Raw genomic sequence first — 27,587 nt, 5'->3', positions numbered from 1 at the left:
GCCAAGGATGGCGAGGCGGGTTGTGCGGAATATGCACTTCTCCTTGTTATACGTCAGGAGTTGGGCGGTGCAGAGGAATTTTTCGAGGTTTGCGTCATGATCCTGCAAGTCATGGCCGCAGATGGTCACATTGTCCAGATATGGGAAAGTGGCCTGCAACGCATTTTGATCGACCATCCGGTCCATCTCCCTTTGGAAGACGGAGACCCCGTTGGTGACGCCAAAGGGAACCCTAAGGAAGTGATAGAGGCGGCCGTTTGCCTCAAAGGCAGTATACTGGCGGATAGGGAGCTGGTGGTACGCTGATTTCAGGTCAATGGTCGAGAAGACGCGGTACTGCGCGATCTGGTTGACCATATCAGCTATGCGGGGGAGTGGGTAAGCGTCCAGCAGGGTGTAGCGATTTATTGTATGGCTGTAGTCGATGACCAGGCGCTGCTTCTCGCCTGTCTTAACGACCACAACCTGGGCTTGCCCTAATCCCCTCCTTCAGGAGCCGCTCCACTTCGGTTTTAATGAAAACCCTGCCCCCGGCACTGTATCGCCTGCTCTTTGTGGCGATGGGCTTACAGTCGGGGGTGAGGTTAGCAAACAGTGAGGGGGGTTGACTGAGTGTGGCGAGGTTGCACCTGGTGCGCGGCGGGCAATTTGGAAGCTGCTGGCTGCAGACTGAGAGTGGGGGGAGGGGTCCACCGTACGCCATCGTAACACTTTTAAGGTGGCACTGAAAATCTAACCCCAGTAGGACGGCAGCGCAGAGGTGGGGCAGGACCAGAAGTTTAAAATTATCGTACACAGTCCTGTCTACTAAGAGTGTCACCACGCAGTAGCCGCCAATGTCCGCCGACTGGGACTCGGAGGCCATAGAAATCCGCTGGTGCGCAGGCAGGACTGGGAGAGAGCAACGCCGCACCGTGTCGGGGTGGATGAAGCTCTCCGTGCTCCCAGAGTCAAAAAGGCAGATTGTTTCGTGACCATTTACCTTAATATCCATTGTGGACCGGGCCAGTTGGTGCGGTCTCGCTTGGTCCAGCGTAATGGAGGCCAGCGTAGGGGTCGGTGTGTCGTTGCGAGTATCAGATGAGGCGGTGTTGGGGGCCAAGATGGCGGCTGGCGTCCAAGATGGCGGCGTCCATGATCCCCATGTGGCTGGAGGCGTCCAAAATGGCTGCTGTTCCGGTGGTTCGCACATGGCTGGGGAGGCCCAAGATGGCGGCCCGCACGGCCCACACGCGGCGCTGCTGGGGTTCGGGGTGGCTTTGGCCCTGCAGACGCTGGCGTAGTGTCCCTTCTTCCCGCAGCCCGAGCAGATCGCATTTTCGCCGGGCAGCGCGCTCTGGGGTGTTTGGCCTGGCCACAGAAGTAGCATTTCTGGCCTTGGGACACTGCTGCGGTAGTTGGGCCGTTGCTGGGATGTGGCTGGGGTGACACGGCACTATGAGACGGTCCTACCGTGTCCCAGGCTGTCGTTCCCCGCGGCGTCCACAGTGCAGAGGAGTAGGCATCCATGCCCCGGTAGGCTGCGTCCAATGATAGTGCGAGTTCAGAGGCCTTGTTGAGGTCGAGGTCACTCTGCTCCAACAGTCGCTGTCGGGTGTAATTGGACCTGTGGCCCGCCACAAAAGCGTCCCGGATAAGTTCCTCTGTGTACATGGCGGCCTTTACATCCTTACAACCGCAGGCCCGGCCAAGCACAGACAGTGCCTGAAGGTATTCCTCGGTCGATTCCCCAGGTTGTTGTTTACGACTCCCCAGGAGGTGACTGGCGTACACCTCGTTCACTGGGCGCGTGTACTGGTCCTTGAGGAGCTTGAGAGCAGCCGTGTACGAGGTCGCGTCCTGGATGACCGAGTACGCTCGGTGGTTCACTTTGGAGATCAGAACATCCAGTTTGTCCTCATCCGATTTGACCGTTGCAGCGGAGGCGATCAGGAATTTTTCAAAGCACTTAAGCCAGTGAGCAAACTTGGTGGATGCGTCCGCCTCCCGATGGTCTAAGTCCAGGCATGCTGGTGTGAGGATCTTCTCCATTGTAAAAAAATCTTGTTAATAAAATTGATGCGCTATCAATTACTCAAAAGACTGAGGTTAAGCGAGTAACTAACAGGCTTTTATTAACAAGAGAATGAAGGTGTGCCTCGAGTGGTCGACCAGTCCAGAATACAGAGGGACTGTGGAGCAGTCACCTTTATACCTGGACTCGTGGGAGGAGTCAGCCGAGGCATGTACAGACATGTACACAGTGGAATACAAACAGTGGTTTACCACACTCAGTAAAATAATGGGACTTAAGGCGGATAAATCCCCCGGACCTGATGGCCTACATCCTAGGGTCTTGAGAGAAGTGGCGGTAGGGATTGCGGATGCATTGGTGATTATTTTCCAAAATCCCTGGACTCCGGAAAGGTCCTGGCAGATTGGAAAACTGCTAATGTAAGTAGACAAAAAGCTGGAAACTATAGACCAGTTAGCCTAACATCTGTGGTTGGCAAAATGTTGGAGTCCATTACAGGTATTAAGGAAACAGTAACAGAGCATTTGGATAAACATAATTTAATAGGACAGAGTCAGCATGGTGTTATGAAGGGGAAGTCATGTTTGACAAATTTGCTCGCATTCTTTGAGGACGTAACATACAGGGTGGATAAAGGGGAACCAGTGGATGTAGTGTATTTGGACTTCCAAAAGGCATTTGACAAGGTTCCACACAAAAGATTACTGATCAAGATAAAAAATCACGGGATTGGGGGTAATATACTGGCATGGGTGGAAGATTGGCTGTCCAACAGAAAACAGAGTTGGGATAAATGGTTCGTTCTCGGGCTGGCAATCAGTAACTAGTGGTGTTCCACAGGGGTCAGTGCTGGGACCCCAACTCTTTACAATCTATATTAACGATTTGGAGGAAGGGACCGAGTGCAACATATCCAAGTTTGCTGACGATACAAAGATGGGAGGGAAAGCAGTGAGTGAGGAGGACATAAAAAACCTGCAAAAGGACATAGACAGGCTAAGTGAGTGGGCAGAGATTTGGCAGATGGAATATAATATTGGAAAGTGTGAGGTTATGCACTTTAGCAGAAAAAATCAAAGAGCAAGTTATTATCTAATTGGAAAGAAACTGCAAAGTGCTACAGTACAAAGGGATCTGGGGGTCCTGGTGCATGAAACACAAAAAGTTAGTATGCAGGTGCAGCAGGTGATCAGGAAGGCCAATGGAATCTTGGCTTTTATTGCAAGGGGGATGGAGTACAAAAACAGGGAGGTCTTGCTGCAGTTACACAGGGTATTGGTGAGGCCACACCTGGAATACTGCGTGCAGTTTTGGTTTCCATATTTAAGAAAAGATATACTTGCTCTCGAGGCGGTTCAGAGAAGGTTCACTCGGTTGATTCCGGAGATGAGGGGGTTGACGTATGAGGAAAGGTTGAGTAGGTTGGGCCTCTACTCATTGGAGTTCAGAAGAATGAGAGGCGATCTTATCGAAACATATAAGATTGTGAGGGGGCTTGATCGGGTGGATGCGGTGAGGATGTTTCCGCTGATGGGTGAGACTAGAACTAGGGGGCATAATCTTAGAATAAGGGGCTGCCCTTTCAAAACTGAGATGAGGAGAAACTTCTTCACTCAGAGGGTAGTAAATCTATGGAATTTGCTACCCCAGAGAGCTGTGGAAGCTGCAACATTAAATACATTTAAAACAGAGATAGTCAGTTTCCTAGCAGATAAGGGAATTAGGGGTTACGGGCAGAGGGCAGGGAAGTGGACGTGAGTCTAGATTCGGATCAGCCATGATCCTATTGAATGGCGGAGCAGGCCCGAGGGGCTGTATGGCCTACTCCTGCTCCTACTTCTTATTTAAAAAAGGTGGTAGAGAGAGAAAACGGGGAATTATAGACCGGTAAGCCTGACATCGGTAGTGGGGAAGATGTAATAGCAGAGCACTTGAAAAACAGTGACAGGATCGGACAAAGTCAACATGGATTTACAGAAGGTAAATCATGCTTGACTAATCTACTGGAGTTTTTTGAGGATGTAACTGGTAGAATAGATAAGGGAGAACCAGTGGATGTGGTGTATTTGGACTTTCGGAAGGCTTTCGATAAGGTCCCGCATAAGAGATTAGCGTGCAAAGTTAAAGCACATGGGATTGGGGGTAAGGTACTGACTTGGATAGAGAACTGGTTAGCAGACAGGAAGCAAAGAGTTGGAATAAATGGGTCTTTTTCCGAGTGGCAGGCAGTGCCTAGTGGGGTACCGCAGGGATCGGTGCTAGGACCCCAGCTATTCACAATGTATATTAATGATCTAGACAAGGGAACTAGATGTAATATCTCCAAGTTTGCAGGCGACACAAAGCTGGGTGGGCGTGTGTGCTGTGAGGAGGATGCAGAGAAACTCCAGTATGGTTTGGACAGGTTGGGTGATTGAGCAGATGCATGGCAGATGCAGTATAATGTGGATAAATGCGAGGTTATCCACTTTGGTGGGAAAAACAGGAAGGCAGATTATTATCTGAACGGCAATAGATTGGGAGAAGGGGAAGTGCAACGAGAGCTGGGTGTCCTTGTGCACCAATCGCCGAAGGTATGCATGCAGGTGCAGCAGGCGGTTAAGAAGGCAAATGGTATGTTGGCCTTCGTAGCAAGAGGATTCGAGTACAGGAGCAAAGATGTCTTGCTGCAGTTGTACAGGGCTTTGGTGAGACCACACCTTGAGTATTGTGTGCAGTTTTGGTTGCCTTATTTGAGGAAGGATGTTCTTGCCATGGAGAGAGTGCAGCGAAGATTCACCAGACTGCTGCCTGGGATAGCAGGAATGACGTATGAAGAGAGATTGAGTCGATTAGGCTTATATTCGCTAGAGTTTAGAAGAATGAGAGGGGATCTCATTGAAACTTATAAAATTCTAACAGGACTAGACAGACTAGATGCAGGAAGGATGTTCCCGATGGCAGGGGAGTCCAGAACCAGGGGTCACAGTCTAAGGATAAGGGGTAAGCCATTTAGGACTGAGCTGAGGAGGAATTTCTTCACCCAGAGAGTGGTGAGCCTGTGGCATTCTCTACGACAGAAGGCAGTTGAGGCCAATTCATTAAATATATTCAAGAAGGAGTTAGATATATTTCTTAAGGCTAAAGGGATCAAGGGTTATGGGGAGAAAGCAGGGACAGGGTACTGAATTTGGATGATCAGCCATGATCTCATTAAATGGTGGAGCAGGCTCGAGGGGCCGAATGGCCTACTCCTGCTCCTATCTTCTATGTTTCTATGTTGCTGAAAAGATTTACGAGAATGGTTCCAGGGATGAGAGACTTCAGTTACGTGGATAGACTAGGGAAGCTGGGGTTTGTTCTCCTTGGAGCAGAGAAGGTTGAGAGGAGATTTGATAGAGACATTAAAAATCATGAGGGGTCGAGACAATAGATTGAGAGAAACTGTTCCCCTTGGCAGAAGGGTCGAGAACCAGAGGACACAGATTTAAGGTGATTGGCAAAGGAACCAAATGTGACATGAGGAAAAACTTTTTTATGCAGCGAGTGGTTAGGATCTGGAATGCATTGCCTGAGAGAGTGGTAGAGGCAGATTGAATCGTGGCTTTCAAAAGGGAATTGGATAAGTACCTGAAGGAAAACATTTTGCAGGGCTACGGGGAAAGGGCAGGGGAGTGGGGCTAGCTGAAGTGCTCTTGCAGAGAGCCGGCACGGGCTCGATGGGCCGAATGACCTCCTTCTGTGCTGTAACCATTCTATGACACACTCACTGTACTGACCCAATAGACTGTTCTGTAATCTGAGACTTCCTATCTAATTGTCGGTGCATGTTCATCCTACATTTCTTTCACGCAGTACTGGATTGTTGGGCGGATAAAGAATACATTTCGATAGTTTAAAAAAAGAAAGATTTGCATTGATATAGTGTCTTTCACGACCTCAGGACGTCCCAAAGCGATTTATCCAGCCAATGAAGTACTTCTGAAGTGTAGTCATTGTTGTACTGTAGGAAGTGTTGTAATAATAGTGTGTTGGTACTTTGCCAGTGCATTAATTGATCCTCGTGTTGGCAGTTTAAAATCCGACCGCTGATGCTGGATTCCTCCCCTCCCACCGCCCCCACCCCCCCAAAAAGCACTGAACTCCACCATGGGATACTGAAACAATACTGACAACCATGCACAATGTCACAGAATGGGAACAAGAGGAGGAAGGCCCCAAAAAATAAATTGACTCCCAGTCCAAGTAAACCATGGTCAGCCTGGAACAGTGGAGTGCGGGGTTCTACCAAATACTGTAATTGATCAGAAAAGAGGGCGCAACAATTCTGAACATTAGGAGGAAAGCCTCCTCTCTCAAAGTATTTAATACTCCCTGCACCCGTCAGCTGGATTAACCTTCACTTCCAGGCAATGTTAGGAACCTATCAGCCTCCAAGTCAATGAACTGTCATTAGTGCTGACCTTCCCACTCCCACCCACCCCACAAAAAAAAATTCCTTCAATCTGACCTAGCCCCTTCCTTTCCTGAAGAAGCTCCCCAATTTTTGGTACCTCCATGGAAATATTATATGCTCTGTTCTCATCACTGCAGTTTGAAGGATGTGCATGACTCCTGCCTGTCGCAGGTAACCACAGTGTAATCATTCTCGGGCTGTACCTCACTGCTGGGTGGGTTTCACCTCCCCCCCCCCGGCCTCTGAACTTTTAAAGTCTGCCGATGCATGGCTCAACGATGCTATCTTGATCATCTACCCATTCTTGGGCCTTTGGTTCCTGCTGCTGGTCCTATCTCAAGTCACACCATTTGGCTTAGCCACAGCCTGTTCTTGGGCAAGTTATCACACAGACACAGACACACACACACACCACACACCACCACACACACAAGATTTGGATATAGAGAAAGACAGATTGGAGACAAAGGAGAGAAATTTAGACCATAGAAAAATTGGAGAGCAAGAGACACACATTTAGGGACCAAGATGGAAATTGGGAAGACGTGGCTAGAGAGATAGATGCACCCAAGGAGAAAAAGAGATGACAGCATATAAAAAGGCATTCAGAAGCCAAACACACAGAGATTGCAGTGAAAGACAGACAAATCGACAGACAAAGATCAAGGCACAGACAGGCTACACGGGACACACACAAATAGAAAACTCAGGACACACATAAACATCCGGAAAATATGGATCGAGACACCTCTGGCTAATGTAACACAGGAGTCTATAGACACTCGGCCAAAGATCAAGCCACAGACAGAAAATTGCTTCCCAAATTGCTATAAGTTTTGCTATTTAATTATAAATTATTGTATAAAATTAAAGCATTATACAAAATAGGGACAGAATGTATGACTTGGGGTGTTTGTATCAGCCGAGGACAGGATTTAGCTCGGCTGTGCTGCCCTCTGCCAATACTCAGTCTCAACACCCATGAATAACCATCACTTGGGTGCCCACCACCCAGCGGTACCACATCCATGAAGCTGTACCCCAGCAAGAGTGAAAGGGTTGAAGAAAATTGTTAAGTAAACTTGATAATAACTCCTCTCAGATCCTGTATAAACAAAAGTTATCAATTAGATTTGCCTTTAGGAAAGTTTGTGCAGCCCAATACACTCTGTCTCCCCCTGATACTGTGCTCCACTCTCTGTTGCGCCTGTTCCCTGGCTCGTATTAGGACCACACTAAACATTGTAACTGCACTCCCGTTAGCAATGCAACAGGAGATCAGCTGGTGTGGGTGTGAGCGATTGAGATATATTAATCTCTCTCAAATCCGTAGTTAGGGCATTTTGTTACAGCACTTTAGTCATTTTCTGCTGAATACTGTCTGGGAACCTTGAGACACAGATTATACTCTTGAGAATGATGTGTATAACTTAACTTGTATTACTGTGTTCCTTATCTTTTTGGTATTCTGTGTATTTTTTCTCTCAAAGTATCTTCCCCATCCAATATTCTCTTGCAGAATTGATTAACGTGTCCGCACAGTGAAGTACACACTCATCACTGGTTCACACCACTACAGTGTGCAAGATTTGTTCCTATTGATTTTTTCAACATAACTGTTTATTGTTCTATAGTTAATCTGCTGAAATGTTTTACACAGTAAAATTATTTGAGATTGTTAGCACAAAAGTCTAAACTAAATGTTCAATTTACTGTCCAAGTCAATCAAAAGAGTCTAGCGTTTAGTCACCAGTCTGTGTTGAGATAGCTGTGGCGCATCAGTGTCACAAGTTAGGGAGGGAATATTAGCCAAGGTTCTCACTCCTGATTGTTATCCAATGACCCATGTGGGAAATGTATTGATGGCTGAGGACAAGAATGGGCTTAGCTGTGATGTTACAATATAATTACGGATGAGGAAGGCCATTTGGCCCATCTTAGTTTGTCCTTATCGAATTATCCTAAAGTCTTCCATTGCAGCATCCAATTGGCCCTTAAATCATTCCAGGTTTTTCACTTCCACTAGTCTCTTCAGGAATGCATTCCATGTATTGATCACTTTTTCTGTGAAGAACTTGTCCTGACATCAGTTCCCCTCTTTCTGTTGAATAGCTTGCTGACGAGCGAATTATCAACAACAGTAACTTGCATTTATCTGATGTCTTTAACATAGGAAAACGTGCCAGGGCGCTTCACAGGAGCATAATCAGAAAAAATTTATACTGATCCCAAGAAGGAGATACTGTATTAGGATGGGTGACTAAAAGCTTGATTAAAGAGGTAGGTTTTAACAAGCGTCTTAAAGGAGGAGAGAGAGATGGAGAGGTTTAGGGAGGGAATTCCAGAATTTATGCCCTATAAAGCTGAAAGCATGGTGTGTGGGTGGGGGTGGGGTAAGAGGCCAGAGTTGGAGGAGTGCAGAGTTCTTGTAGGGTTAGAGAAGGTTACAGAGATACAGAAGGATGGAGGGATTTGAGCACAAGTATGAAATTTTAAAATCAAAACTTTATTTAAATTACTGGCATGGGAATGAAACGTAAAATATAGAGGGTTATTATTGATGCCGTCAGCTCAGAGACTTCACAAAAATTAAAATTTTGAAAGATGTTCTGTGAATGTGCAGAAACAAAACTGCTTTATTTGGACAAGCTTTTCGTAGTGTCCTGGAAGTGTGTCTCGATATGGTGGTTGAGATATCTAAATTGTTTGTCTAGAAATTGATGTTTATGTAACTAGGATGAAACTTAAGAGGGGTAGAATACAATACCGTACACACTTTAACATTTGGAATGTTGGATGACATTTATCTATTGGCCCTTTGCCTTAATACACTCTAAATTGTCTAGGATTTCCATCTTAAATTTCTCATCATCTATGTTTTACCATTCTGACTGAAATGGCAGTTAAAGTATTTGGATCTGGAATAAAAACTATTCAGAATGAAGTAAGCACAAAATTAGTATCAGTTCTGTTGTTATAAAATAACAGGGTAGAATGGCTTTTAAAAATAAAAATCTGTCTTGGCACTCGTAGCTCATTGCAACAGTGGTCCATGGTTTATTTCTAGTATTTTCACATGGTCAACTTGCTATAAAATGCATTTTAATAGGTAGTTGGATAATTTTACTTGGACTCTAGGAGAGCATACTACATTTCTGCTTTGTGTAGAAACGTCTGTTTACAGGAATCTCAGTCTGGGTTCAAGTGTTTTGAATTAACTGCTTGGAGGAGGAATGTGGGTATTTAATTCCATGCAGTAAACGGTCTTGAACCGAACCTGCTCTTATTTGCTTTCTGAGACCTGGTGTTGAAAACCTAGAAAGAAGTACATACAGTACCATGTTCAGAAATGTGTCCTTAAAAATGTATTACACTAAACATTTGGGCATGTGCACAGCCACTAGGGTACAAAATCAGATTGCACAAGTTAAATTTCTACATCCATATGGTCACGGTTTAATATAGTAGTTTAGAACTACTTGGTCTCTCGTGTTTCAGTTGTTAGAATCCTTCCTGGGGGGGTGGGGGGGGGGGGCGGGTGATGCTGACACTTGACATTCAGTTGCCCATGTTTAAATAAATGATGTAACTCGGTGTAAACTTGACCCTTTTTTAGTGCTGGGCATATCCCAAAGTGAATTTGTCAGGGAAGGGGTTAGAACCATAAAATATAGAAACAGACTCAAAATTGAGACTGACACTGAATAGTAAATACACGAAATAATTACTTTTTTCAAGTATTCACCAGGGAAGGCATGAGGGACATGCACTTCCCAGAATTAACCGTCAAGATTAATGAATTTGATATGAATTTGATATAAATGGAATAGAAGTTCTGGACAGGCTAAAAGGGCTTAAAACAAATAAATCCATGGGGATAGTTGGTATTTATCCCAGAATGCTGAGAGAGACTAGGGAGGAAATTTGTGGTGCATGAGGGAGTCACCAGACTCTGTAGAAATACCTGCAGATTGCAAACCGTTTAATGTGGTGTCCATATTCAAAAAAAAAAGTGACTTCAATTCAGTGTAAAATAATAACATTAATTATCAGGAGTAAACATGATTATTTGTACAATACTAACTGCTTCCTATATCAGCATGATTCTAGTCTCTGGAAAGAAAAGAAACCTGCCTTTAACTCCGGGAAGTATAGTGAAGCAAATATCTGATGTGACATTCGGAGAACAATTGAGAAATAGTGACCACAATATAGTTAAGTTCAATGTCAAAACAGAATAGGATAATGAAGAGTTAAAGGGTGCTGAACTGAAAAAGGTATATTTATTTTAGATGAAAAGGGATCAAGCCCAAATTAACTGGGCAGAAAAGTTAGCAAACAGACCGACCGATCAGCGGTGGAAAATCTTCAAACATGAGAAAGTTAGAGTACAAAATAAGTATATTTCTATTTGTTGAAAAGAGATGTATCCAAGAATCCACTTCAATGGATAAATTGAAAGATTAAGTCTAAACTGCAATTTAAAGGGTCATATGGTATAGAGCGAACAAAGCTAAAGATAATCATGAGAAATATAGAAAGTGTGGTAAGTTTTTTCTGAAGTGACTGGATAGATGAAGGGAATACAGTAGATGTCTATATGGACTTTCAGAAGATGTTCAGTAAGATGCCTCACAAGAGGCTTGGTGGAAAAGGCCAGGCATATGCTGCAAGAAGAAATGTAGCAGCATGAATAGAAAGTTGGGTGATAGATAGGCAACATGGTTAAAGTAAATAGGTTTTGCTCAGATGGAGATTGATTGGAAGTGGTGCACCCCGGGGTCAGTCTGTGCCTGCAATGTTCTCGATCTATTTAGATGATTTGGACTTGGGTATTTGCTGGTAACACAAAAGTAGGAGCTTTGGCAAACAGTGAGATGGGGTATAAAAGACTTCAGGAAGACAGAGTAAGGCTAGTAGAATGGGCAGACAATTAGCAGATGCAATATGGTTAAGTTAATACTTTTGGGGAGAAAAAACAAGGGATGAAAGTATACACTCAATGGAAAGATACTGAAGGTGTGGACGGAGGGTGATCCAAGGGTTCAAATACATAATCCCCTTAAAGTGCGTGCCATTTATAAAGCCATTTAGTGCCTTTAACATGTTGAAACATCCCAAAGCGTTTTACAGGAGTGCTATCAAACAAATTTCACATCGAGCCATATAAGGAGATATTAGGACAGGTGACCAAAAGCTTGGTCAAAGACGTGCATTTTAAGGACCGTCTTAAAGGAGGAGAGAGTGGTAGAGAGGCGAGAGTCTTGGGGAGAGAATTCCAGAATCTAGGGCCCAGGCAGCTGAAGGCACGGCTGCCAATGGTGGCGCGATTAAAATTGGGTATGCACAAGAGGCCAGAATTGTAGGAGCGCAGAAATCTCTGAGGGTTATAAGGCTGGAGGAGGTTACAGAGAATGGGAGGGGCGAGGCCATGGAGAGATTTGAAAACAAGGATGAGAATGTTTTAAAACTCTTTGCCGGACCGGGAATCAATGTGGCCTGTGAGCACAGGGGTGATGGGTGAATGGGACTTGGTGCAAGTTAGGATATAGGCAGCAAAGTTTAGGATGAGTTCAAGTTTATCAAGGGTGGAAGTTGTGAGGCTGGCTAGGAGAGTATTGGAATAGTCAAGACTAAAGATAACAAAGGCATGGATGAGGGTTTCTGTAGCAGATGAGCTGAGGCCGGGGCAGAGCTGTGCGATATTATGGAGGTGGAAGTAGGCAGTCTTGGTGATGGAGTGGATAAGTGGTCGAAAGCTCATCTTGGGGTCAAATGGAACGCCAAGATTGCGAACGGTCTGGTTGAGCCTCAGACAGTGGCCAAGGAGAGCGATGGAATTAGTGTCTAGGGAACAAAGTTTGTGGTGGGGACCGATGATAATGGCTTTGGTCTTCCCAATATTTACTTGGAGAAAAATTTCTGCTCATTCAGTACTGGATGTCAGACAAGCAGTCTGACAAATCGGAGACAATGGAGGGGTTGAGAGAGGTGGTGGTGAGGTAGAGCTGGGCGTCATCAGCGTACAGGTGAAACCTGATGTGTTTTTGGATGATGTCGCTGAGGGGCAGCATGTAGATGAGAAATAGGTGGTGGGAGGCAAGGATAGATCCTTGGGGGACACCAGAGGTAATGGAGTGGGAAGAGAAGCCATTGTAGGTGATTCTCTGACAACCTAAGGTTGTGAAAGGCTCTATATAAATGCAAATGTAAAGTACTTAATCATTTTTCTTTACCTTTTTGTCGGAGGGGAATGGAGAAATTTAAAAGTTTCTACTGTTGCATGAGAACAAGGAAATACCGTTTGGCTCCACAAACTTTTTTTTTTAATTGATCTTAAATTCACCTATCCATATAATACTCTATCCAGAAGTGAATCTTTTTGCTTCCATGATGATAACTTGGTAACTTATTCCATATGTCTAAAACCCTTTTTGAGAAATAGTCTGACTGAGACCTCTCTTTTCCCCTAATTTAAAAATTATAGCCCCAAGTTTTTAAACTCTCTTTCAGTTTGTCTATCTGGATCAATTAATTTTATATCTTTCAAAACTTCAGTTGGCTCATCTTGAAGCCTGTTTTCTAATATTAAGCCCAACTTTCTTAACCTGCCTTCATTACTTTGTGGACATTCATTTTTGAACTACAGTATTTTTATGCTGTTCATTTTTGTAAATTTTCATAAGATTTTTAGCCCAAAGAAAACCACTTTCTTGACCTCAATCTACAAAGCGATTATTTTCCTGCTGTTTTTTTCTATAGATGATAGCATCTCTGGTGCAAGCACATCTGATGTCCAAGACCGACTCTCATCCCTTGAGTTAAGGGTCCAACAGCAGGAGGATGAGATCACAGTGCTGAAAGCAGCCTTGGCTGATGTACTGAGACGCTTAGCCCTCTCTGAGGATCAGACTGCCTCCATGAGGAAAACACCGCCTGGTAAAGGTGAGGCTCATTCTAGAAAATACCATACATACATACATACATACATACAATTTGTCAACTTGAAGTGCTGTAGCTGTGGATAGAACATGCAAAAAAAACTGATTGTTTTTGTGGTGATTTAGTAGTGTCAAAAAATGTTAATCTAAAACTGTTTTGCAGCACTGGACATTGTTTTTTTTCTTAGTATGCTGACTTGAGCATTTTTTAAAACATTTTTTGTGCCAAAATTTTGGTTGCATATATTTCTGTGACTTGAAGAGTGTATCCACAATGGAGTATCATTTACTATACACAGATGTTTGACTCCTCTCCAGACAACTCCACAGTTTAGACTTTAATCAAAAGTTTCTTAAGATTACAGTGTGAAAATGTTAGCGTTTTTCTTTTCACTATAAAGGCATCATTTTGCACTTATCTTTTTTATGTGACTAATTAAATGGGCTTTAAATTTACTGTGCTTATGTTAATTCTGAATAATAAAAAACTAAAAACTGCAGTCTAAAGCAAAAACAGAAAATGCTGACAAGGCACAGCAGGTTTGTCAGCATCTGAGAAAGGGTCAATACCCAAAATGTTAACCTAGTTTGTCTTTTTACAGATGCTAACAGATCTGCTGTGTATTTCCAACATTTTGTTGATTGTAAATGCTTTTTTTTTTGGAGAGTTTAATTCCTAAACAAGATACTAACACTTATGTGGCATTCTCCTTTGTAGTTAAAATAACCATTTCTATACCTTTTCTAACAGAAGGTTAATTAAAATTTGATGACCTGAATAAGATACTTACAAAGTAATTCCTGTTACAACATACTGAATGATACTTAAGATACTAATGATACTCCATTGTGGATGCACTCTTCAAGTCACAGAAATATATGCCTCCTCCATGTTTAATGTCAACCAAACTTAGTGCATTGTTTGCAATTTTTGGAATGGTTTGAGTCGGGAAATGTAGGGAGGAGGTGTAGGACGCTTCTCTTTTTATAAAAAAAAATGAGATTCCAGTCTAGCACATTGTCCTGCAAGAAAATATTTATTTTATTCTGTGCTGTTGATAGGTCATTTCACTACCCACAGATTGATATTTTACATATATGGAATAATGGCCAATTGTAGTGCAGGGTAGTTTTTTTTGCAGAATTTATTTGAAGGCGTACAGTTTCATTTAGAATCATTTGCCTGTGTGATACTCATCAATGAGAGTGCATTCCAGGCATTGGACAACAGCATTGGGCAAAAGACCATATAACTCGCAGCACTCAGGTTTTTCCTCTCAAGAAAGAAGCTACCATAATGTATTGGAACTCGCCTCCTGTGTCCACTGAGCAAAAGGTATAAAGATCAGGTTTGTCCTCATGGGGTGAGAGATGGCAAAATCTCAGGTGTGTTTGCTTTTCGAAAACTCCATTTAGCTACATTGAGAAGTTCAAATATGTTTGCCCCATATGTTTATCTTAGGGGCCAAGTAATAACGTTATTTCTTCTAACTGGAATTAACTTTAACTACTCAGGGTTGCATCAGACAGTGTCACGCAACATTTAAGAGGCACCCCACTATTTTCAATGTATTGTGTAATGTTATGTTAATGGTGCCACCTACTGGTACAACCCCTGAAGACCAGTCACCAGGGGCAATTTTTAACCCTGTCTGCCTGACGGAAACCAGGCAGGTGGGCATTTATAACATCACCTTTGGGATTTACCCGCCGAGCTCCTGCTGTCTTCCCTTGGGCTCCGAGCTTAATCTGCTTGTTTGAACAGCCGAAAGGGGCATGCACCTGAAGCCAATGGGGTGGTCCTTTAAATATGCAGATTGAGTTCCAATGATGCCGCTGGGGCCCGACTACTGTTTTAACCAGAGATATGCTGGGGAAGCTGTTGTGGCTTTCTTGCCAGAGCAACCCAGTTGGAAGAGGGACCAGGGCCAGGGCTAGAAGAGGCTCCAAAAAGTAAGCAGTTTTCCTTTTTTATCCTTTCCTTGTAGAGCCAGGAGGAGCTGAAGTGCTCCTCCGGGCCCCACAAGAAAGTGTAGGCTTTTCCTGCCTCGAACTTCCCTCCCTCCGCTGACCATGCATCCCTCCCAACCACTTGCCTCAGTGCCAGGGACTGTTCCTTCAGTCCCTGGCAGCGGCTTCCTGCTGCTCGACATTCCACTCCCGCCTGCCTGCCAGTTGCTGTTTCCCACCAGTTTCGGCCAGGAGACTGATGGGGCCTATGCAGCTGAGGTCCGGATGTTAAAATCTCACATGCCTCATACTGCTGATGTCAAAGCGGTTTGCTGCCCATCTCGGCCCTCGCCCATCCGACTGCCGCCCAGAGTTAAAATCGGGGCTAATGTTTTTAATATATAATCATTACAAGTGCAAAATCAGTTTAAAGCAAATGTTATCAACCAAGCTGAGGGGAAGAAAAATGGTCATTGTATTGAAGGCTGGCAGTGGCCTTGTTTTCACTCTCGTTTCTACAACCATCTGTGATAGTAACAGCAGATAGTTTGCATCTAAAACTCATATTCTGGCTCTGGATGTGAACTTAAAGATGTCACAAATTGTATACTTGTATTAATTTTTGTGTGCTTCTCCTTTGCAACAAAACTTTTGCAATAAAAGTTAAAGAAATGTAATTTTAGAAATGTAGTTTAATCAAGAATGAGGAATCACATTGTCAATGACTTAAGAGGTGCACATAGCAATTAGTTATGCATTTTTCATTATTCTACCACTAAAAACAGTAGACACTACAGTATTTTGAAACTGTTACCAATTTATGCCAATATAACATTTTTAATGGGCTGAGCTAATCCTCCCTGGTCTTAATAAATTAAATCTGCTTTCAGTGCTCAAGGTTCTCATGCCTCATCAAGTTTCAAAAGAATTTGGCTCTCCTCTAACACAAATAAAGCTCCTACATGAATTTACATTTTCTACAGTTGGCTTATTGTTGCATTTTTTTTAATGCTTGTATCAAGGTTTGTAGCATGTAGTGATCAAATTAACCTACTGCCACTAAACAGCTGGGTGTAGTAACTTAGCTCAAGATTGGCTTACAGGATCTAATGCAACAGCAATGCCAGAAAGAGATTCCCATGTCACTGATAGCTCAGCAGGTTTCATGCCAACCAGCTCTTGTGTATAGTACTCACTTTAGATTTCATGCTCTTTAAAATCTAAGTCTTACTAACTTATTAAAACAATTCATTCCAGTAATGAATTCCCTTTGCAGTTCATGAATTCCCCTTGAGTAGTTATCATCAATATGAATGAACAAGTGTCTGGATTCAGAAGCCATATTCCCCAACCAAATTCCGAATAAACTTGCAGGATCTGTGAGTACAGTAACTGAATTAAAATGGCCATTATTGGGCGTTCTCTTCCATTCTTTCTCTCCCCTTCTACAGTCACTCTGTTCTAAGTGACATTCTATATAGTACTCTAACCAAGGATATTTCAGGAATATACAAATGAGATGGACTGTTCAAATAAAAATTCAGAGAACCTCTAACCTGTCGTCTGTGAATAGTGCTACTGGATCTTTGTTACCAACTCTTTCAAGTTGCATTGCTAAAACCTGTTCACAATAATAACTCACTGGCACACAAAGTTTTTTGTCTCTAGGACAATTTTGATGGAACGGTCTCATCAATATGACTGCATTCCAGGAATTTGACAATGGGATTAGGTAACAGCCTATTATAAGTCACACCATGAGTTGGCTATTCCCTCATGAAAGAAGCTGCGTTAATTTTTTGCACTCCATTTATACATATTCTATAAAATGGGGAGAGCTGCAACTTTTATGTTTTTTGAACACTTTTTAATGAAATGCATTTTAATAACCTGAATTAAAAGACTTTCATGAATAGCCTGATCAAGAGTGAGGCAGTAATATGTTCATTATTCTTTTGAACATTGCTGTGAAGTTTTCTTGATGTATTTTGTTTATTCCAATAGTATATCTGTTGATTATTAATATTTACAGATTTATGTCAGTGTAGTTAGAGATATTTTAATATATAACAAGCAAATGCTGTTTGGCGGGGGGGGGGGTTCTATAAAAAAAAAAAGCTACTGTGCTCACTTCAACCATACACATACTAAAGCTGGAATAATACAGAGAAGATTAGCATGGGGAGAATGATTATTTTTGTGATTTTTTTTTTGTTGTTGAAAAAAAACGCTTTTTATTAAATCTTCAAGTTTAATTACTTGAATAATACTTCTGCATCCATTTATCTATACACCAGTATATAGAATCATTGAAAGTTACAACATAGACACTGGCCATTTGGCCAGTTAAGTTTGTGCAGATGTTTATCTTCACATGAGCCACCTAGTCTATTTCCAGTCTCCCGCTCTCTCCCTATACAGTTTACTATTCCTTTTTTTCAAGCAACAATCTAATTTCCTTTTTAAAAGAATTTTTGGACTCCTCTTCAACAAGTTTGTCATGGAGGATTCCACATTCTACTCACCATATGTACAATTTTTTTTCTAACCTCCCCTTTTATTTTTGTAATCTTACATTTATGCCCTCTTGTTACTGTTTCACTTACCATTATCATAATATTTCATAAATTTGAAAACCTTAATCTGGCCACTCTTGCAACTTCTCAGCTATTGTGATTATAAGCCCCAATTTATCCAGACTTTTTTCATAACTGTAATTCTTTATCCCTGGTGATATCCCAATTAATCTACATTGTATATTTTCAATTGCTTGTACTGTATATCCTTCCTATATCGGTGCCCAAAACTGTACACAATTCTCCATGAGCAGCCTAACTGAAGTCTGTACAAGTTCAACGTTACCGTCTTGTTTTTGTAGTCTTTGTCTAGATACAAAACTAAGGATTTATGGCCTCGTCTGCTTCAGCATGCCCCTTTTTAAATGACTTATGTATCTGCACACAAAGATCCCTCTGCTCTTCTACTCTATTTGAAATCTCACCATCTGATGTTTATTTCCTTACCCTATTTTTACTTCCAATCCTTAATATTCTTCTCATTGGCATTTTTCCCAGAGTGCTTTTTTTTTAAAAAGAAGGAAGTTTTTAAGGTAAAAAAATATGTAGGTAGTCTTGTGATTGCTATCAAGTCTGTCTTCCTCGAGTTATAATTCTCAAAATGGCCGTCTGACATGCCAGTACACCTCAATTGCTTCCTTGCCAAATTAAATCATGGAAGTAATTGCAAGGCACATTGACACATTATATAGCCATTTCGGCACAATAATCCAGAGTACCTAATGGTAGTTGCCAATGTAAGCTCATGCTTACCAGTTTGATACTTTAAAAAAAAAACTTTTTTTCGCAGTTAAAAGGTATAAACATTCCAAGTCGACAAACTTTTTTAAATGTGCCATTTCTTTTAATATGCGGTCTGGAACATTCCTGTGTTTGCTGTAAAGTGATACCAATACCTGTGGTTAAAATGGCAATTTTGCTGCAGCATTTTAATATTAACACACAGACATTCACAGTGCAGTGAGAGTAGTGAGTGAATATTACTGTTGCCAAATAATGTCATTTACGTAAGACTGCTGGCCTCAGACTGGACTCCAAGGATAATAGTACCATTTTTCACTCAGATTTGTTGAAATTTCTAACCCAGATGTCGAGTACATTATTCATTACAATTTATAGTTTGGCTCACAAAGTTATAATTTATATTAAACTCAAAAACGAATAAAAAAATAACTACTTTGTCCCCACTATACTATTTACACTGGAACTTTTTAGCTCCCAGGAAAAAAAATTCATTGTATAATTAGGGAGATCATGTTTCACTTAAAATAAGCAATAATAAGCTGCTGAAATTTATAAATTTCGCCAATGTAAAGGGAAACCAGAATTTCGTAGATGCCATCTGGCCCTCCGTTATGGGAGAACTTGGATCTGCTCCAAATTCAGAAGAAAAAGGCACCTGAAAAGAATGCCATAAAATTTCTAGGAGCATTCACATCAACCAAGAATGATTCATTGCTTTGATTTGTCCCCATCTTTAGCGCAACCTAGCAATTTTTGTTCCTTAAACCAAAGGTCTATCGACTTTTTCCAGTATCATCTTTTTTTTCTCTGTGTCCTACTCACTCCATCTTCTCACTTGTTCTCTCCTCTGCTTTCCACCTAACACCTTCTTCTCTTCCCTCATTTCTTCTCTCTCTCCCTCTTTCTCTAACCCCCCTTCTCTCCCTCCGCTTCTCTCTCTGCTCCCACTCTCTCTTCCCCTCTCTCGCCCTCTTTTCTCTCTCACCCCTCTCTTCCCTTTCTCTCTCTTCCCTTTCTCTCTCTTCCCTTTCTCCCCCTCTCCCCCCCTCCCCCCTCCTCTCTCTCCCTCTCCTCTCCCCCCTCTCCCCCCTCTCTCCTCTCGCTCTCGCTCTCGCGCTCTCTCTCTCGCTCTCTCTCTCTCGCGCTCTCTCTCTCGCTCTCGCCCTCCCCCCCTCTCCTCCCCCTCTCCTCCCCCTCTCCTCCCCCCTCTCCTCCCCCCTCTCCTCCCCCCTCTCCTCCCCCCTCTCCTCCCCCCTCTCCTCCCCCCTCTCCTCCCCCCTCTCCTCCCCCCTCTCTCTCCCCCCTCTCTCTCCCCCCTCTCTCTCCCCCCTCTCTCTCCCCCCTCTCTCTCCCCCCTCTCCTCCTCCCCCCCTCTCTCCTCCCCCCCTCTCTCCTCCCCCCCTCTCTCCTCCCCCCTCTCTCCTCCCCCCCTCTCTCCTTCCCCCCCCTCTCCTTCCCCCCCCTCTCCTTCCCCCCCCCTCTCCTTCCCCCCCCTCTCCTTTCCCCCCCCCTCTCCTCCCCGCCCCCCCTCTCCTCTCTTTCCCCCCCCATCTCTCTCTCTTTCTCCCCCACCTCTTGCCCCTGTTCTGAAATGCCCAATTTAAATCAACTTTTTTCTGTTTGTAGGGCTAGTTGAATGTGAGGAAAAATTTAACATACTTGAAAATATGTTAATAGTGTTTTATGGTAGTTGTACTTTTAGTTTTATCTTTGAAACTCTGGTTTTATTAGCATCTGATTGATGGGATCAATTGGTGAAATAAAATGCCTGTCCTAAAAATTGCACACATGATCTGATTTCAAAACCATCTTCATTCCTATAAATGTTAAATATTTGATAAAGCTTTAAAAATTGTAGACTTCACAGCTTACTGGAACTTCTCCATGTTGTGTCTAGTAACTGTGGGGTTTGCAAGAGCGATTCCGCTTTGTTGAGCATAGGCACCAGATCTGGAACAGATGGGAGCTATTCAGTAAGACAGGCTACATCTGAACAAGCAGGATATTAATGTACTGGCAAATCTGTTAAATAGGGAAGTGACAAGGTTGTTATACTAGTAAGAGGCCGTGCTGGAAAAGAAAAACAACCAGTTTGTAACCGCCTTAAAAAATTCAACTAGGTTAGTTCGGCATAACTTGCCCTTTACAAATCCATGCTAGCTGTCTCTGATTATTTCATAAACTCTTTATTTTGAAAGCTTCTAACTACTTTGCATTTTAATAATTCTATATAAATCCATAGAAAAGAACATTGGGCTTCAGTATTTCGCACAGATTTCCAAACTTCGGTCAACAGTTAAGTAGTTTAACAATTCGGTTTCCTTTGTCCCATTACTCCAACATCCACTTCATCTAGGGAGCCCATTTGAACCCGATGAACCAGAGTTTCAACTTTTTTTCCTGAGCCCTTTGGTTAACCTTCTTTCAGTCGACACATTTGGCCTCAATATTTAACATTCCAATTTAAAATAAAGATTCCCATTTAGACATTGCAGTCACAGCTCTCACACAATTATCAGGATGGTGATGGAATCCAGAACAGAATTCACTTATGTTTTTACTTCTTTGAACTTTGACAACTTGGCTTGTATCCTGGTCACCAGACACTGAAGTTTATTTTACTTTTATCTTTGCAACTGGCTGCTGTCTTTTGACAAAAGATAGAGCTTAAGTGCTTGTTTGCCTGATGTTTCTCCGGTGATTTGCAATATTTGTTCACAAGTTGGTTTGTATGAAAAATATGAACCATTTTGAACAAAGGTTTTCAATTGATCTGTGTCATTTCACCTAGCTGGTCTTAACTTGCCAAACCTTGGCGACATGTAATTTGTCGTCTTTCAGCTATTTCACAGTAGATTTTTAAAATTTTATTTTTCGTATTGGGCATGTTTGCTGGAAGCAATAAGAAGTATCAAGTAATTTTGTTTGTTCTGATTATTTTTTGTGGAGAAAGTGATGAGGTTAGGAAAGATCAAATAACATCTAATATAAAGGCTGCATGGTCGCAACATTCCAATAATGTTGCAGCTTTGGGGCAACGTGAACATAATGTTACCTAAAATATTGTTAAGTGACAGGGCCACTGATATTAGAAATTAATAACCCATCTTTACCACTTGGCGCAAAAAATTGAAAGGAAGGTATAATTTAAAAAAAAAACACCTTTTTAAAAAAAAAACTCAAGACAGGGACGTGCTGAAAAGTGCCCACAACTGAACGTGGCCTGCAAAAAGATACGCCGTGAATTTCTCAGCGCACAATATACCCAACAAGTAATCCCACACTGAAAGTTACATAAGAAATAGGAGCAGGAGTAGGCCATTTGGCCCTTCGAACCTGCTCTGCCATTCTATCGATCTTTGCCTTGAATATACTCAACGACTGAGCATCCACAGCCCTCTTGGTAGAGAATTCCAAAGAATCACCACCCTCTGAGTAAAGAAATTTCTCCTCATCTCAGTCCTAAATGGCTGACCCCTTATTCTCAGACTGTGACCCCTGGTTCTGGAATGAACATTTAAAACTCCTAACTGCTTGAAGAGACCACAGAATTCAGAAGCACAGTAAACACGAAAAAGAAGATCTTAAAAAATTGATAATTGACATACCTATAGCCGGTGTGGAAACACTTTGCCAAAGGCGTGAAATCAGACTTAATGCCTGCACCATCAATGGCGTGAATAAGCAATCAAAGCTATCGGACAAGACACACAGAAACATTAGACACTGGTCACCTCCCACCAAACTGAAGTAAAAATTGGATGACAGGATCTTGTCCCCCTCTTTAATCACTGAGGTTAAAATTCACAGTGAAACCAACCCATCCCTTTCAAGGGGGGAAAAATGCACCCCAGTGCCCTCCTCTCCCCTTCTCTGTCTCTCTACCCCTGCTTCTGTCCTTCCCCCTCATCCCTTTGATACCGTCCTCCCTCTTCTCCCTTCATCCTTGCCTGACCTTTTCCTTCTATTTCCCCTCCTCTCCCTGTTCAGCTCCTCCCCATCCTCTCAATTCCTCTCCCTTTCTCTTTCCTCCTCTCTTCCATCTTCCCTTTCTTCTCTCTTCTCGGGCCTCCCACTCTCCTTCCCTTCTCACTCCATCTCCTCCTTCCCCCTTCCATTTGCTTCCTCTCCCCTTGCCCCACCTTGGTTCCATTATCTTCCCCACCCTCTAACCCTGCCTGACCTGGAAAGTTCCCTTGGTCTTGACTCTCTGTCTACAACAGCACAGGACATTTTGGTAGAAAAACAAAATTGAAATTATAAAAATAAGAGTAATTAGGAGCGAGAAACGGGATACAGGGCAAGGACAGCTGAAGTGTTTTGAATTTGTTATTATGTAATTAAAAAAAAAAAATTGGTGCCAGACTTGGCTCAGTAGTAGCACTCTCGCGTCTGAATCAGAAGGTCATGAGTTTAAGCCCCACTCCAGAGACAGAAGCACATAATCTAAGCTGATACTCAATGTAAAACTGAATTAGTGCTGCTCTGTTAGCGATCTTTCAGTTGAGACATCAAACCAACCTTATCTGCCCTCGCGGGGCTGTAAATAATCCTAATTGCTATTCAAAGAGAGAAGAGTTTTCCAGGTTGGACGACATTTATCTCTGAGCCAATACCACTGAAGCAGATTATCTGATCATTTATTTTATTGCTATTTAAGGGATCTTGTTGGGTTCAGATTGGCTGCCGCGTTTCCCTTCAAAAGTACTTCATTGTATGAAGTGCTTTGTGACATCATGAGGTCTTGAAAGGCACCATAAATGCAAGTTTTGTTTTTTCTTTAATATTAGGATACTGATGTTTGATGCAGTACTAAGCCATACAGTCCAGAAGGTCTCGTTAGGTTCCCAGTCTACTTCTGATAATTAATCATTGTTTTTGCACTAATCAGTTGAATTAAGCAATGTAAATAACACTAAGTAGGTATGAAGTTTATGCTAAAAAAATGAATTATTAGATCATTTGGATTGTCACTTTGAATTACGAGTAGCAGACTGTGTATATTGTGTTAGCTGATCTCAACTGAGCAGTAATTGGGTGCCATAGTTGGCCTCAGTACCCCTGCATTTGGGAAAGGAAAAAAATCAACATTCCTGCTCTTCATTATTATCCATTCAAACTACATATGTGTGCACATTGAGTGAGGTCAGGATCAGGATCAGGATCAGGCTCAGTTGTGGTCTACCCATAGTCAAATAACCTGCCAACAGTCACATTTGAAAAATGACCGTTAGTAATGTAGCGGAGGGCATTCTTGTTTCATAGAATTGTACCTCAGCATTAATCAGCACCTTCGAGAGAGGATGGGAGAAAATGAGAGAAAAGCATCCTGATTTAGTTTAGTTTTTCAAACTGATAAGACAAGCACACTTATTTGCAGCAAGTTCTTTCAAATGTAAGCATGTAAAAACAGGTCCAAATTGGCACGAGTAGGTCAATCTTCTGTGTATGGGCATTCAGTTGGCTGGAAATCTGGAATTTAAAGATATTTGAAGACTTTTTCTAAGTAATTCCTACATCTCCAAAATTAAAAGTAAGAAGTAACAGCATTGCTAAATAGGTTTAAAACCCATTTTTTTCTTAGCTGGGAATTGTGTAAGGTTAGGAAAGATAGGATAGTTGCATTAAGAAAGACTAGCACCTTTCACATCCTCAGGACATCCCAAAGCGCTTTACAGCCGATGAAGATTTTATTTTTGAAGTGTAGCCACCATTGTAATGAGAAGAATAAATATGGGAGGAAAAGGGTTAACAGTACAAGCATAGGTTTGATTTTTTAATTATGTATAATGTTTCAGTATTTTACAGTTTAGGATTAATGTTACAGTACCGAAGCTGTTCTGTAACAGCATAATATTCAGCATGTTATTGCATGAGCTGAAAACCTACTACAGGAAACTCTCGATTTACCGGCACCTAAATAACCGGAAATCTCTGTTAACCGGCAAAATTCAGGAGTAGGTTCAGGTAAGTTTTACTTCATATTAGTGGCTGTTCCTGGATCTGTGGCCGTGTAACTGGGGTTCCTGCACCTGTAGGGACGCCTGGATCTGTGGCCGCGTACGGGGCTCTCGTACTTTTTACAATGCCTCCCTGTAATCCGGACTTTTTGATCCATCGGTACCGGATAAAAAAGTGTTTCCTGTACCTGGTCAGCCCAGGGAGATGGTGGTTGGGGCTACTGGCTATCTAAGGGTTAGGTTATGCACCTACTACACTTTGGCACCTCTGCATTGGAACTACATACATTTCTGTTGCAGTACTTGCATTAACCATTACATAACTAGAATATGGAACTGTGCCGGTTTTAAATTTGTACATTACATTAGACAACATAGAGCCGACTTCTATTCAGAGTATAATTACTGCTGGATTTTAAAAAAATCAAACATTAAATTCCATCTGCTACTTTTTAGCTCAGTCTCCTATCTTATTGATGTCACTTTACAGGTTCCTTTGGTCTTGTAAAGAATTCACTATACTTCCTAATTTTGGTATCCTTTGCAAATTTCAACTCTACTCCCTCTATGCAAATCACTGATACACAAATGTGAACAGAAGTGGCCCCAGAACTGAATCCCGAGGGCTACCACTACTCATTTTTAACAACTCTGAAAACTAGGTCCTACTCTGTTTTCTCCCTTCTAACCAATTTAAAATCTAGTTTTCTATCACTCCCCAATTCCATACCCCTTTAATCTTCCCCAGTAATCTCCCGTGTGATTTTTTTTTTAAATAAAAAAAATCTCCCATGTGATACCTTGTCAAAAGCTTTCCTCAAGTCCATGTACATTATATCTACTGCATTTCCTCCATCTACCATGTCTCTTAACATCTCAAAGAATTTTGAAGTTTGTCAAGCATGACCCATGTCCTGGCGGCTTCTAACTATTTTCTCTCTATCTAGATACGTGGTAATTTTATCCTTAATTAAAGACTCAAAAAAAAGTCCCTATTCCATATGTTAAGCTGACTTGCCTGTAATTACTCAGATTGACTGTTTCCCTTTTAATATTCTGTATAAATAAATAAAAATTAAAACTGCAAATGCTGGAAACACACAGGTCAGTCAGCATTTCTAAAGAGAAAAACAGGTTAATATTTTGGATATAACCTTTTGTCAAGAGTTGCAGCAGACATAAAAGATCATGTCCAAACTGTTACCTTGACTTTTCTCTAACATGCTGAAGGACCTGCTGTTAATTTCTAATATTTTTAAACATCTCCAGGATCACAGTTTAATTTATATTATATCTATATTGTTTTGAGAAAGCCAATATGAAGTTACTGCATATTTTCTGTGCAAGTCTTGTTAGATCATGCAATGCCTGAGACCAAAAACCCAGGCAACTGGCTCTCCGGCCTCTGCAGTGATGGTCTTCACTTGACCCACGGGGTTGCATATGAAAGTGGCCTAGTGGGAGAAAAGCAAAAAACAGACTAGATCAAGAGCTCAGACATCAGATTTGCATCTCTCCACTACTCGTGCACTTAAAAAAAAAAAAAAAAAAAATGCCCAGTACAATAGCAGTAAGAATTTACTTACAAACCAAGCATTGCAGGTGTTTGGGTCTCGAAATTCCCAGGCACCAAGCTGTCATCACCCTTTAGGCTGAGTTTGTAAGTTCATGTTTAATCTGTTAGATGGCATGAACATAGGCTGTCCATTTTCTTTTCCTCCTGTTGACTGATCACCAAAGAGCTTTGGTGGAATTCTTGGAGGACACCTTGGTGTGGAGCATCTTGTCATCCTATCGAATGAAAGCTGCTCGAGGATAATTATGGAGCATAGAATGGATGGAATTTTTGTTGAAATTCAAAGATAAGGTTCTTGTTTTCATCACCAAAAAACTTTATTTTCTGTAAGTATGAACCTTTTCACTTTTAATGGCATGTTCTGAGCCTGTGCTGACTTTCATTTAAATTACTCCCTGATTTTTTTGCAACTCGCCTTCACTCTACAGCTTCACTTGCCAACACAGTTGAGATGGGGAACTTGGTATGTGGGAAATTGAATCAAGTCCTTCCTCTTCATAGTGTGCCACATTAATACATCAATACCTTGTGCTTCCTAATATTCTGTACACATTATTAAAAACTTTAAAAAGTGGAATTACAACAGAACTTCACAATTAAAACTATATTAGTGTCTAAGAGCTTGGGGTCGCAAAAGCATTTAATGTTTGGGTTGTTTGTGAAGTAAGCATTCTTACTGCTATGCTACTTTGGGGGAAGAAATAAAACTCTTGTGTACTGTGGTCTTACTTGCTTTCTGTTTGGAGTATTTTAAATTGATTCATTTTCAGATTAAAAATGTTTTATAATGTTTTGAAATCAGAATATTTAATATTTGTTGCATTATAAAAATGCTTCATGTAGCGAGCCTATAAAGTGATCTAACCTTCCACGGATACTTCTATATATGGCACTAAGCTATTTTCTGACAGTAATTTGTTTTAAGAAGTACAGAAGTGCGTAAAACTGTGCTGCAAATTAAGATAGTAGTAGTGATTTTAACCCTGCCTCCCCCGGCAGCAGTTAAAATCGTCCGGGGCGCATACCCACCAACATCCCGCTCTCTTCCTGCAGGCTTCGGTTTTAACCTGCTCTTCTGAGCAGCAGAGAAGGACATCTGGCAGAAACTGGTGGGGTCTTTCTTTAAATATGTAGATCGGGGTCTAATGGCAACATCATCATTACTGCAACAAAACCAAAACACTGCAAATGCTGGAAATCTGAAATAAAAACAGAAAATGCTGGAAATACTCAGCAGGTCAGGCAGCATTTGTAGAGAGAGAAACAGAGTTAACCTTCAGGTCGATGACCTTTCATCAGATCTCTCTCCATAAATGCTGCCTGACCTCAGTATTTCCAGTATTTTCTGTTTTTATTTCATCATTGCTGCACCCTTGCTGTTGACCTGCTTT

At 42.0% G+C, this 27,587-nt stretch overlaps 1 protein-coding gene across 12 annotated transcripts in view; it reads left to right on the top strand.

Annotated features, from left to right (window-relative positions):
• Positions 1 to 27,587, top strand: part of eml4 (EMAP like 4) — a 334,770-nt gene that overhangs the window by 174,567 nt on the left and 132,616 nt on the right. For 11 of the 12 annotated variants that reach the window (XM_085980750.1, XM_085980748.1, XM_085980747.1 and 8 more), the window contains exon 2: positions 13,212 to 13,394. In XM_085980750.1, the coding sequence (XP_085836876.1) occupies positions 13,212 to 13,394 (183 nt within the window). Of the gene's footprint in view, positions 1 to 13,211; positions 13,395 to 24,466; positions 26,523 to 27,587 lie in introns of those variants that run through there. The other variant, XM_085980772.1, reaches the window with a different exon arrangement.

Source organism: Somniosus microcephalus, chromosome 3, assembly GCF_052327205.1.
Source record: "Somniosus microcephalus isolate GS21.2 chromosome 3, FLI_Smic_1.0, whole genome shotgun sequence".
Lineage (NCBI taxonomy): Eukaryota > Metazoa > Chordata > Chondrichthyes > Squaliformes > Somniosidae > Somniosus > Somniosus microcephalus.
This window is presented reverse-complemented; position numbering and strand designations above follow the sequence as displayed.